This window comes from Macrobrachium nipponense, chromosome 33 (assembly GCF_015104395.2).
Source record: "Macrobrachium nipponense isolate FS-2020 chromosome 33, ASM1510439v2, whole genome shotgun sequence".
NCBI classification, from domain to species: domain Eukaryota; kingdom Metazoa; phylum Arthropoda; class Malacostraca; order Decapoda; family Palaemonidae; genus Macrobrachium; species Macrobrachium nipponense.
The window spans coordinates 53,010,296-53,024,831 of NC_087219.1; the positions used below are offsets into that span (position 1 = coordinate 53,010,296).

A 14,536-nucleotide genomic window follows, 5' to 3' on the forward strand; every position below is an offset into this window, starting at 1 on the left:
CATGCTATTTTATGGTACAGCTCCTACCTTATATTGTTAAGAAAGTAAAACTTTTGATGCAATGTTGCCAAATCATAAAAGTACTTCATGCGTCTAATGCTTCAGTTAATCCTTGAAGCACCCTTTAACATTCATTCAGAATAACTGAAGCTGTGGACCTTTTCAGTCAGTTTGTTTTAGCTAGTCCTGTCTGTCCTAGTATCAGACATGTGATAAGTGATGTCTTCTTGTGTTCTCTGTCTCTGAGGTTACTGCTCATGCTATGATACTCTCTGTGATGCTGTTCAGAATACAGTATACTTGTAAATATATTTTTATGAAAAGGTAAACAATAATACAAAAGGATCAAAATCCCAATTTAATCAGAAGTTTAAAATAATAGAAAATGTCATCAAACAGATTCGGTGCTTGTACAGTATTTTGATGATGTGCCAACATGTCATAAACAACCAAGTCGTTAAATCCCCATCCCCACTTGAAAAGTGGAATTGAGTACATTTTTAATTTATATATATATATATATATATATATATATATATATATATATATATATATATATATATATATATATATATATATATATATATATATAGATATACATACGTATCTATATATATATACAGTAGTGCCTCGAGATACGAAATTAATCCGTTCCGAGGCGCTCTTCGTATCATGAGGTTTTCGTATCTTGGACCACATTTTACATGTAAAATGGCTAATCCGTTCCAAGCCTTCCATAAACACCCCAGTAAATTTCATAATAAAGCTAAATCGACCATAAACATGAAATACTACAACAAATTGGACCATTCAATACCTAACTTAATAACGTAATGCAAATTAACCTGTAAATAAAGTGTATTAGTGTACATGGTATACAAGAAATACTGTACATAAAATGTGGAAGCTTACCTTTCGAGTGAGGCTATCTCCGAAAGTGGCGGCAGAGGAGGAGGAGGACAAACGGCAGATACGTACGTACGTACGTACACTTAACTTTACGAAACACATAAAAAAATGTAAGGAAAACTAAACTAAAATTTACGAAACACAATAACAAAACTGTAACACTTAACTTTACAAAAAACTAAAATTAAAATTTTTTTTTTTTTTTTTTTTTTTTTTTTTTTTTACTTTACGTAGTTTTTTTTTTTTTTTTACAGAATTTCAACTTCACCCACTTCAACTTTCTGTTTTTTATAACTTGGTTCTTCCTTTTTGCTTACAACTTTCTGTTTTTTATCACTTGGTTCTTCCTTTTTGCTTACTCCTGCTAATGCTAAAGGCCTCTTTAAAAAATAACGATCCAAGGAAGATTGCTTCTGCCTACTTTTCACAATGTTCCTGAAAAGACTCAGGCAAACGTCATCGAACTGCGCAAGCATACGACCTGTGTGAGCCTTTTCGGGGTGTCTTTTTTTCTATAAACGATTGCACTTTATGAAAAGCGGCAATCTCCCACAAGGCCAGCGCGTAGTGTTCATTAACGGCTGCCCGTCTTGATAATTATCTACTAATTGTTGCACCTCATGGCTCTGTTGGCCCTGGTGTCCATCGAAACCCTGTTCAACCAAATGCTCTCTCTGCAACTGATTTGGGTACTGAATGTTCGGCTGCTGACCTTCAACATAAACTGAAGTGCCTTGATTATACTGGTATGCATGTTGTAAATGATTGGTCAACACCCTCTGTTCAGCAGGGAGTGGAGATTCTACCAACCTTGCAAAGTTTCCAGTTATCCCATGAGAGAGACCTTGATCACTTATCCCATGTGAGAGATCTTGGTCACTTATCCCACGAGAGAGATCTTGGTCAGTCATGTCATATATATGTCGTCACTCAAGAGGTGCTCTTCTTTTTCCATTTTCTGTGAAAAGAAATGAGAAATTTTTTTAAAAATACACATGACACAAACACCATCACAATGTCAATTCTGACTAGTAGATTCAGAAACAGTTGACGATCCCGAAACGAATACCGCGTGCGTACGATAACGATGCTGGTACAGAGTGGCCGAGGCACGCCACCAGGTACATAGATGCATGATGGGAGGGATGCTGGCCAATAGGAGAGAAGGATCTCATGGCCGCGACTAGCATCAGGAACCAATGGGAGAGCAGGAGGATGGTGGCGAGTCTACTAAGTTGGCGGTGCGCGAGTTTCAAAATTGTTATTGGTGGTTCGGGCGAATCTTGGACTTTACAGAAACCTTTCGTATCTTGAAAACTTTTCGTATGTAGAGCTGTTAAATTTTTCGTATTGGCTTTCGTATCTCGAGTTTTTCGTAAGTTGAGCCTTTCGTATCTCGAGGTACCACTAATATATATACGTATATACGTGTATTTTTATTATATATATCTATATATTATAAATATATATATATATATATATATATATATAATATAATATGTATGTATGTATATATGTATGTAGGTATATAGTATATGTATATATACAGGCAGTCCACGGGTTAGGCTTACGACGTTCCGAGGTTAAGGCGCTTTTCAATTATATTCATCAGAAATTATTTCCAGGGTTACAACACATGTTCCAGGGTCACGGCGCCTGCAACGCTCACCTGGCAGAAGAAATATGACACCAAAAATGCAAAATAATCAATATTTGAAGGTTTTTTTATGCTAAATGTAATAAGAATGCAGTTTACACCGTTTTGAATGCACCCAAAGTATTAAAAGTAAGGTTTTCTTAGGATTTTTGGTGATGTTCCAGCTTACGACGATTTTCGGGTTACAAACGCGTTATAAGAATGGAACCCCCATCGTAACCCTGGGGACTGCCTATATATATATATATATATATATATATCTATATATATATAATATATATAATATAAATAATATATATATACATAAGTATCATATTCGTGGTCCCCCCGTATTCGCGGGGGATGCGTACCAGACCCCCCCGCGAATAGTTAGAATCCGCGAATGTTTGGAACCCCTATAAAAACGCTAAAAACAGCCTATTTTGTTAGTTAAAACTTAAGAAAACCACTAAAAATTTTTATACTGGTGTATAGTTTTATCACAAAAAGTGCATTTTATGATGAAATTGATAACAAAAGCCAGGAATTTGTGGATATTTCTCATAGAAAAATACTGCGAATGCGTGAATTTTCTGCGAATAATGCAGGGAAACGTTCCTGAGAGAAATCCGCGAATGTGTGAGTCCGCGAATACGGGGGGTCCACTGTATGTATATATATATATATATATATATATATATATATATATGTATGTATGTATGTATGTATGTATGTATGTATGTATGTATGTATGTATGTATGTATGTATGTATGTATGTATGTATGTATGTATGTATGTATGTATATTTATATTTATATTTTTATTTTTTTTACTAAGACTAACAGGCGTCTGTATCTTCTTTCAAATATCTGTGATGAAGCTTGATATATATACTACTGCAAGCCATTACACTCAAGGACCTCAAAATCATGTAGTTTATTGAGACTGTGCTAATGAAAGGAACCTGGTAATAATGGAGGTGGTCAGGTTACTGACATACTATGTAACACATTAGAATCTGCTTTATTTGTCCTAGTCACATGTGCTTTTGTAGGAGTTTGTCAAGTGTATTTCAAGAAGTAAACATGAAAACCAAAGTACCTAGAAGTTAAGATTTTATTTAAAAGGTTACTATACCCAGACCCTGTTTTCTTGGTTGAATACTACATCCTATATATGCATGCCAACATTTATATTAGTTTAGACCATAAGATATTTGCAGAATAACTTTATGATTATATACTAGTAATTTCCTAGTCATCTTCACACCTCAGATGTAATATTGTACCGCTGCACAAAATATTTAATTAAAAATTGTTTTATTTTCACTAGGTAGTCCCCAGTTATAGGCAAGGGTTCTGTTCCGACAATTTAATCATAAGCGAAAGTCGCCGAAAATCAGTTATTTTCGGCACTTATTGGCACCGATGACGGAATTTGGCGCTAATAACTGGTTAATAGAGCCTCTTTTAGGTATGTATCGGCACCTATACCCCATTATTGATGGCGATTACCTGAAATCGGCGCATTTCAGTAAGGTAAATCGCCGGTTTTTGGTGATTTTCAGCTTTAGACAAGCCCCATAAAACCGGATCGCCGATAATCGATTCTGCCTATAACTGGGGACTGCCTCTATTCCTGAAATGGACATCCATGTACTTATACTGACTAAGATTTTTCACTTTCTATTGTAGGTCTCCCTCTTTCCCATGATGTTGACTCCTTTTCCTTTTTGAGATTGTGGTCAACATAACCCAGGATTTTTGTCTATCCACGTAATTTTTTATGCTGATACGTACCTTTAAACATCTCTGTTGCTCTATAACTTGAGATATTAAAAATTGGTTGTCAAATATTTCAAAATGAAAAATGAATCTATAATTATTAGTTTTAGAAAGAAATATCTAGTCAAACTCTTATGAACTAAACATACAACATGCTAAGATGTTTAGCTCCTTATAAAGGAGGATATATTTAATGAGCAACTTGAGGAGGATGTATTCAGTGAACATGAGTTGTAAACTCAAATGTTTAATCTTACTTCTACAGTCTGTTATCTAAATTTTACTAAACTAATTTAATTGTAATATTTATTTATTTTAGGCTTGCAACGACTACGTCGAAGTTAGTAGCACTGCTGGGCGCAAATGGCAACGCCTCCTGCAACATGAACGTGACCAACGGCTGAGGCTTGAAGATATGGTGGAGCAGTTGGCCCGCCAGCATTCACATCTTGAGCAGGAGGCCAAGGAACAGATGAACCAGGCCATGCCACCAGGTATGATATAATACAGTATACTGTAATTACAGTACTCTCTCTCTCTCTCTCTCTCTCTCTCTCTCTCTCTCTCTCTCTCTCTCTCTCTCTCTCTCTCTCTCTCTCTCTCTCTCTCTCTCAGTTTGTTACTTTATACAATATGGATAAAGTATAGGTAATTTGAATTCATTTGATCAGAATTCTGAAGAAGTCCATGTTTAGTATTGCTGAAGTGTGAATTAAAACTTCCGGTATGATACATACTAGTAATATTTATTTTAGATTTGAAGTCAGAGTTCAGCCACTGATAGTCAAAAATCATGGTTGTAGAAGTGTAGTGTTCCTAGCATTGCTGTGTCCTTCCTTTTAACTGTAACCTCTTGAAGTAAAGCAAATTCAAGCAATACTAAAAAGTTAATAACAGTTGCCAATACTACAGTGAGAAGTCTTGTATTATTCCTCACTGAATCATTGTTGACCTAATGCACCATAAAAAAAGAATATGCTAGGCAAGAGGTTGTTAACTTTGTAGTATCTTGTACAAATAAATGAAGTATAAATGGCAAACAAACATGATAAGTTTGTGTTTATGATCTCCACTACCTAATAGTAGATTATACACAAAAGATTACCAACAGTACAGTTTGAGCCTAAATTGTATCTTGAGGTGTTGACCTTGACTACAGCTAATGAGTTTTTTTAAGTTAATCCCAAGTGCTGGCTGTGAAAAAAGTTGGACTTAATTACTATGTTGTTGAAATCCTTGCATACCTTGAGTAACATCGAAATCTAGTGATGAAGCAAAAATAATTTTAATTTGTGCATAGTGGGTCTCAGAACTTGCTTACTGTAACTTGGAAATGTTGTCTGAACAGGAACTTGGTCCATTCATGGAAAATATAGGAGTTCTAATACCTGATTAGTACTTAAGACATTCACTGTACCTTATTCAAATTACAGTTATGTAGATCTTTATAACATTCACCAGGGTGCCATTGTTGCTAGTAGATTTTTCAAATGACTTATCTCATTCAAAATGAAATATCCTAACTAAATAAATCTTCCAGTTTCATTGCAGTAAGTGCCCATATTTCATTTACCATGTTGTTTGTTATGTAATTTCACTGATTCTTCTAATTAAAAGTGTGTACAGGCAGTCCTCGGTTAACAGTGGGGGGGGGGGTTGCGTTCCTGGCCCATGCTAACTAACCGAAAATCGGCGATAACAGCACTAAATACCTGCTTAATGGCGCCACTAACCAAGATCGGCGCTGCTAACCAGATATCAGCACTGCTAACCAGAGATCGGCACTGAAAATCCAGTTAATAGCACCGCTAGACAAGCTCCGTAAAACCGGATAGCCATTAAATGATGCCACTGTTAACTGAGGGCTGCCAGGATTTTTAGGAGATATAGTAATTGTTCTATATTTTGTATATTTTGAGTAGCCTGATCACATCCACAGATGGGGTCATTTGGCTTAACATGAAGTATATATTTAGCACTGTTTGATTGTGTGGTCTATTATTGCTTTGAGATATACAATTATAGGCTGAATGTAATGCTCTTTGTGTTCTTAGACGTTTTACAGTGTTTATTTCTCTCAGCTATTTTTGTTGTAATGTTGACAAGTGACAATATTTTTCAGTTGTCAAAAGAAGCCATATCAATAGCTTTCCTTGACTGTGATCCTCAATCTCCTATGTTCATCTCTCAAAGGACAATATTGTAGCTATTTTAGCTCACCTGAGGTGAAAGCAGATGAGCTTCTTCAGAACCAACTCATCAATTTTAACTAAAGTTAACAAAAGCAACTTTGGGTAGAGAGGACAAAAGTTTTTTAAAACAGCAATGAGAAAATAATGAATAATTAATAAAATTAATGAAAAGTAAAAGTAATGACAAATGTGGGATAATGGGAATGTTACCTTATTAGCTGATGGACCATATATGACAAAATGCATGTGTAGTTGAGTTTCAAGTTTGTTCGAACCTTGCTCATCTTGTAGGAACAATCTTGAAAAAAAAATTTACGAACAACAAAACTGCAGTATTTTCAAACAAGTATGCAGTTATTTTCTTGTGGTGTAGATTCTTTCTGAGTTGGTTCAAACCATGCTCAGTCAAGGTGCGGCCATAGTAGAAGCAGCTTTACCAGAGGGTAGATATTAACAGTCTTAATTATTTACATAAATAATGTATATCAAGGTAGCCCTGTGAGTAATGTGGCCCATGGGCCTTTTGTTACTATTGCCAAGGATGTAACATAAAACAGAGGACTGGGGCCCATACCTGGATTTTGAACTTGAAAATAAAAGGCAGAAAATTATGCATAAATTTACCAAAAGAATGCTGCAGTAACTTTTCCATCCCCCAGCTGCATTGGTGTCTGCTCGTGATTTTAAATCTGTTCCCTCTGGTCTCTTCCTACCTAGACATCCAAATTCTTTAGCAACCTTTTTCAATTTTTCACCTCTCTCTTCAGAAGTGGTCCTTTTTGTGAGACTACATATGACTCTTTGGTGTTAGATTATTTTATTGTGATAATGTTATGCTTTCATTGAGCATTACAGATCAGGGTGTAGATGCAAGTTATACCATTGAAAATACCTCTTCTCACCTCCCACACTTCTCTTCACTGCACCACAGCTTTCTCTGGCCTTTTGTAAAATCATTTGTGGTTGGCATAATGCTCTCTCAAATCTTATAGGTTGCAAATAAAAGGATTGGTTTTACATATCCATTAAATAGAAGGCTTCTGTATGAGTTTTTACCCTTGGCACTATGTCCACTAGGTTATATTTTCATAGTCATTAATATTAGTAGAATTAAATTTACTATTTATCCATGAAGTAAATTATAGGAAAATGTATATCCCATGGTATGAAAATGTATGGTAATAGCCATGATCTGTGGTAATAGCTATGTGCTGCACTTGATTTCAGGATCACCAACCAAAATGTTCTTTCCTCGTCATTTGTCTCTTTAAGTATTTTTTATTTATGAATATTTTTTTCTTTTTCTATTTAAAAGATATAAATATATAGCACATTCATGTAGCCATATGCACTGAGTTGCCCTCCTGTTGATTAGAGTTTTGTATTCTTACATATATCTTGTACAGTCTTTAGCCTTGACTTTTCTTTTTGGTTTAATCATGCATGAAGTAACGAAAGCCCCTTTAATTGGTGAAAGAAATGAAGGAAAATGTTACATGTAGCATTCTGGGAGTTGTGTATCAATGTATATCTCCTTAGGTGTGCAAATCCCCATCATATCAAGTGGAACTGCAGTTGCAGAGAGTGACTTTTCCTCATCAGATGCAATTTCAGAGCATATTGCTGATATCCAGAGAGGAGGTGGGTTAGACTCACATCACTCAAATTAATAGACACTGCAGCAGTACTAATGTTTACTAACAAATATCACATTTGGGTTTTTTTTTTTCTTACTGCAGCTGGGAAACCACTATGCGGCATTCCTAACTGATGGTGTAGTTGTATCCTAGTTTTAAACACTCATTATTAGTAAATAACAATGTTGCCTTGGTCCATAGTGCAGTGTATTTTGTCCGTGAGTCACAGCGTTTGTGGGTTTAGCCTCATAGGTAGTTACGTGTGTGATTTTGAATATCTTATATAAAAAAAATTGTGATTTTGTGTGTTATTGTGAGGGTAATGTGATTGCATTCTTTCCTCTTGTTATTAATTAATTTTCACTTTCAATATATTTGATGTTTCTATATTGGTATGAGTTTGGCTCAGGAGCTGAAAACGTATAGGATAATGTATTCAAAAGTGTATGAAGTATTTAGGCACAGAGTTCTTATAATCTAAGTGTATGAGACAGGTTTGTTGTCACAGAAACAGTGAAGTCAGCACTGAGGTTTTCCAATCTCTGACATTACTTTGTCTTCTCACTTGGAAACCATAGGTTCTGTGAGCTGTGAAATATCTGCTCAGTCCATATCTGTGTAATATATGCCCTTATAGACAAGAATTGCTTTTTGAATTTGTAATGAAACATTTTCCCAACTACTTCACTGATGGTCACCATTCTCTCTCTCTCTCCATATAAATTTATAAAAAAATTTATAATAGTTTTTATGGGAAAACTTGCTTAGACAAATTTAGACAAATAACAAATAGAATTTGAGCATAAAAATTCTCCCCTTCAATCAATGTATGAATAAGATCCATTACCGACTGAGTTTAGGAAAACACTCTTATCATTTTTCAAGTGCTGAAGTCTGCTGCCCTGGTTAAATTATGCTTTAAAAGAATTTCAATTTATGGCCACTGAAGCTGGATTTACTGTATAAGATCTTTATAGGACCAAATGTAAGGACAGTTGGTATTTCATCCACCACCAAAGATACACTGACTTATTGACTTTCATGTCCATAAGCTCATGTTTTTCCAGTTACAATATTCTCTTAGGTATAGACTTAGCGTTCCCCCTGTATTGACGGGATATGGGTACCAGATCCTTCCGGCAAATAGCTAGAACCCACAAATAGCTGAAACCCCTATAAAAATGCTTAAAACTGCCTATTTTCTTACTTAAAACTCAAGTAAAACCCACTAAAAATTTTGATACCTGGGTTTTTTTTATATAGTTTTATCACAAAAAGTGCATTTTATGATGAAATTGATGAAAAGAACAGGAATTTATGGATATTGCTCATAGAAAAATACAGCGAATAGGCAAGTTTTCCACGAATAATGGGTATATGTTCCAGAGAGAAATCCACGAATACGCATGTGTTGCCAGATATCACAAGATTCCTTGCTTTCATCTGCTTTTTAACCGGATCCAGCTAGGCGCTAGAAATTATCTTATTGTTAAGACCGAGGGTTTGTAGCTATGAAAAATACAAATTGTCTTAGAAAATTTGTCATGTTAGATTCAAACAATCATACAATCAAAAATTATTTAAACTAATTAAAAAAATAAAAAGAATGCAAAAACACAATGTATAATAGGAAAAGCAGTAAAAGCAGTGACAGTACAAACATTAAGCATACAAAAGTACAAAACAAGAGAAAAATGCATACAAAATAATTTTATCCATATGCTGTAAAATAAAACCTCGAAGTGCACTTCAAAATATTTGTAAATTACCTTTATACACAGTTGCAACTTCTCACCCAAAAAGAAAGGCCTGTTATAATCTTCAACATCTTCAACACTTTCGTGGGCGCCTTCGCAAAAATAATAATAACACTATGCTCAGATTCCACAAACAACACATATATTACTAAGAAATTACACAGAGCTAGTAATATCGAGTGACCAATTTATATGAAAACATGAGTTACGTTACGGTAATGAAACAGGAGAGAGAGAGAGAGAAGAAAGAGAGAGAGAGAGAGAGAGAGAGAGAGAGAGAGAGAGAGAGAGAGAGAGAGAGAGAGAGAGATAACAGCCTAACACACACAGATAATTCTCGGAATTGAATGCCTCGTTCTATGGGTGTGAAAAGGGCGTACCAGGGCAAATGGGGCCCCTTGGGTGAGCAAACAAGGTCGAGACGACAACATATTACGTCATCTCAGTTATGTTATGGAATTTTCCAACTCACAATTAATTACTTTCGAGTCGATAAGTCCTCTTTTGGCAAATTGAAAGAGATAAGAGTTAATTTATTAGAGATATGAAATGGTTTCCCTAGCAATAGAATCTTTAATTACTGCAAGTAAACATGAAACGACATCATTGTAGGGAAGATTCTCAAAGGACCTGATGCCGCATCTGGAGGTCCCTACGCATTCTTTGCATACATGGATGAATAGGTCCCCTTATGTTCGTCATGGGGCTGCTTAGGATGATAAAAATTAGGTTAACTCATCTATTTTCAAGTGGATGGGTAACAGCAATTTCTGCTCAGACAAAGCAGTCTCTCTCTTTGCGCCTCTTACTCTACTTTTTCCTCTGCCATATGTATGTTTAAAAATGAAATTTCTCACTACTTAAACATGTTATCTTTAAGTATGGGAATCTGAAGACAAAAATATACATTTCATAGCATTATATAATTTCTGATGGGAATTAATTGTATTACCAAAATCATAATTGCATTACGAAACTTTCATTATAAGACTATCCATTAATAAAAGTGCTCAGTTAATGCTGATGGAGTCCTGATTAGTGAATGTAACTTTGCAGGGAATGATGGGGTACTACAAGGGAATTTTACGGAGCGTTTATTATTTGCCTTTTCATGAATTTCATAATGGAAAAGTGATTGGAGATGGATGAGAAGGTTTAGAGCAGAGTAATGTAAAAAAAAAAGTCAATTGTAAAGTGCAGGATTGTTTTGTGATAAAATTACAGTATATAGTATTAAAAATGTTATTTAGAAAAGTGGAACAAGTGAATTTTAAATATGCACAATCTACTGATTAGTGACAATACTAAATATAGAAAATTTTGGAAAAGTTATCTTATTTCAGATGACTGCAGCCAAAATGGATATGTTAGGCATGAAATTGGTATAAAATACAAAGGATAAATTTGAGTGTTAGAAATTAAGCCGGTTTATATAGAGATGCTAACAATTAAATTTATTGTATTGTTAAGTTATTTTAGGAACTGAAAGAATTTTCTTCCTTCTTACTGAGCTATCTCTGTTTCCTTCCATAGTTTGTTGTATGAAAAACTACTAAATGTCTTTCATGAATCATCCCAAGATTTTTCTAATGCTTGACTCTACTAAACCGTTTTGATTGAGGTCTTTCTAAGCTTTTATAGATTTTAACCTAGGATTGGTGGACATGTTCAAAATGTATGTACCAAGAAACTGAATAGCAGTTTAGTTTATATGAAAAGAATAGAAACATACTTGACACACCCAACTACTGTAGTATTTTTCTCATTGAATAAAGACATTTTGAGTATTCCACAATCTTTTCAAAAGAAAGAGGAGAGGCTTATGTGAACTATCCTCACACAGGGAAGAGGATAAGTAAAGCAAATATTTACTTCATGATTCTTAGGCAAATATTCCACAATCCTTACATGATTAGAGAAAAGGTAAGGGGAGTATATATCTTTGATGTTGGGATCAGGTATGGGAATGGATGTCCTCCTAGGTAAATATTTGTAAAAATTGTTTACCGTATGCCTAATTTTTGGGGGAATAATTTGTTTCAGTTAGGCGTTCTTTATAAGCTATCAGTTTTTATTGCGAGGAAGTTGTACCTTGGAAGTTCGGAGCAAATCATTACAATCCAATATCGCTTTAAATTACCTTGAATTCGTTTGGCATTAATAACATTAATTGATTTTGATGCAAAGTTACTAGTGATATTTTTTGCATTTTCACCCTGGCTGAAGATGATATTTATCAGAGATTTTGTCATGAGCAATCAATAGCTTGTATGTTATTGAAGAAAGTTGTATAAAAGATAGGTTTATTCAACATGAGGTAGACCGTAGAATAGGAAAGGGGCTGATAATGTAAAATGAATACTACAGTGATCCCACCCGTATTCACGGGGGATGCAAACCAGACCCCCCACCCCCTTGTAAATAGCTAGAACCTGAGAATAGTTGGAACCCAAATAAAAACAGTTAAAATGGCCTATTTTGTTAGTTACAGCTCAAGAAAAACCAACTAAAAATCTTTATACCGGGTTTTTATAATAATTTTATCACTAAAAGTGCATTTTATGATGAAATTGATTAAAAACAGGAATTTGTGGAGATTTCTCATAAAAAATACCGCAAATACACAAATTTCCTGCAAATAAAGGGTGGATATGTTCCAGAGAGTAATCCGCGAATCTGTGAATCTGGAGAACGCAAGTACAGGAGCCCCATTGTAATGCAATACTATTGTCTTAGAAGTGGTTTATTTTAGTTTAAGGATGTGTAATAAGCATTTTTGATGGTTAATTTTGTGTAAGAATGTGTAAAAATATCTTAAAAATTGTACTTGACATTACTATTTGGATGAACAGTTTCTTGTTCTCAGATTTTCATCATATAAACAGGCAGATAAGTTAATAAGCAATTAAAGGGTTCACCATACAACCTACAGTAGTACCTCGCACTTCGAACTTAATCTGTTCCAGAAGGCTGTTCGAAATATGAAACAAATATCCCCATAAGAAATAAAGGGAATCAGGATAATTCATTCCAGACAAGTCCCCCTTTTCACATTTTTTCAATTATTAATGTGTTCAAAAGTTAGATATAGTGTAAAGTAATGAAATTTTATTTTTTCTATGTACAATTTACGAACTGTTTGGTAAAAATGGCGCTGGCCAGCTGGGGGATGGAGGGAGGAGAGATGGGAACCCTTTGAGCAAACCGAATTGGTTGCAGTATGCAAAGGTTGATAAGAAAATCAATTTTATTTGCATATTAGGTACAAAGATAATCAAAGGAATCGATAGTGTGTGTGTGTCCGATTGTGTGTGTGTGAGAGAGAGAGAGAGAGAGAGAGAGAGAGAGAGAGAGAGAGAGAGAGAGTAATCAGCGTGTTTACACTTGGATCTTAAGTGCACGAAAGAGATTAATTATGCCACAATACATCAACTTACTGTTGGCAAACGTAAGACTTTTAAAACAAACATGAGGATTTGCAAAGAAATAAGTAATAAGTCAAGAATACAAGAAAAGGAAAGAGAGATAAAATAACTTTTCACAAGGAAGCTGTTTCAACAAACAATCGAAGGCTTGTAGAAGCTGAAAGTGGTGCCAGTTTGTTTATCACAGAGCTGAGTTACTTTTACAGTAGTAAAATATCGTAACAAGCGTCTGTCACTAGATTGGTATTTTACCGTAACAAAAATAACAGTGATTTGGGCAAATCGAGTGTAAGTGAAAGAAATGGGTGAATAATCATCCCAGATCAGCTGATAAGTCAGTGGGAAGCAGAGTGCTCTCTCTCTCTCTCTCTCTCTCTCTCTCTCTCGTCTCCTCTCTCCTCTCTCTCTCTCTCTCTCTCTCTCTCTCTCAGCGCACCGAATACTTACTCGAGCAAGCTTTTTTTATGTTGAATTTATTGTGAAATAACATTTTACTTTACATGTGAATTGGTACTGCTTTTACGTACATATTATAGTAAAGATTTTACTGTCTCTTCTCTCCTCAACAATACCACGACGCACAATAACTTATAATTATTCATTCATTATTCCTCAAAAATATAAACGCTCCCTCCCTCCCCCTCAAGTTAGCTGTGTATCACCGCAATGACGAATGATTTTGTTAATCATTTGTGCTAAATTTTATTGTGAAAAGCTTTGCTCTTTCATTTACTATTTTAATATATATTGTTCAACTAGACCGTCTCACTCGGCGCATGGAACACTGGTTCAATTAAGACATTTTTTTTTTTTTTTTTTTTTTTTTTTTTTTTTTTTTTTTTTTTTTTTTTTTTTTTTTTTATTGCATTTGTTTGTTTTCTTATTTTATCATTACGTTAAATTCATTGGGAAATTTCCTTTTTATGTGAATTTTTATTGCTTTTATATACATGCAGTAATATTTTAACTCTCTTCTCCATCTCTCCTCAACATATCAACGCTCCCTCGTTCAGTCTCAAGTCAGCTGGGCGTGATGTCACCGCGGTTATGTACGATTTTATACATCTTTTACGTTAAATGTTATATTGAAAGCTATATTTTATTTTAAATGCTTTATACTTTTATTTCTTTTGTCAAATATTGTTGTAATTAAACTATATATTGTAAATGAAAAAAATTACTACAATTTAACATG

The 14,536-nt window shown here is 34.6% G+C and overlaps 1 protein-coding gene across 11 annotated transcripts in view; it reads left to right on the forward strand.

The window, feature by feature from the left end:
* Positions 1-14,536, forward strand: part of LOC135203194 (oxysterol-binding protein 1-like) — a 355,421-nt gene that overhangs the window by 213,794 nt on the left and 127,091 nt on the right. For 7 of the 11 annotated variants that reach the window (XM_064232920.1, XM_064232919.1, XM_064232925.1 and 4 more), the window contains 3 exons: positions 4,650-4,824; positions 8,062-8,163; positions 14,355-14,390. In XM_064232920.1, coding sequence (XP_064088990.1) covers positions 4,650-4,824; positions 8,062-8,163; positions 14,355-14,390 — 313 coding nt within the window. The remainder of the gene's footprint in view (positions 1-4,649; positions 4,825-8,061; positions 8,164-14,354; positions 14,391-14,536) is intronic. The other 4 variants (XM_064232927.1, XM_064232923.1, XM_064232924.1 and 1 more) reach the window with 3 other exon arrangements.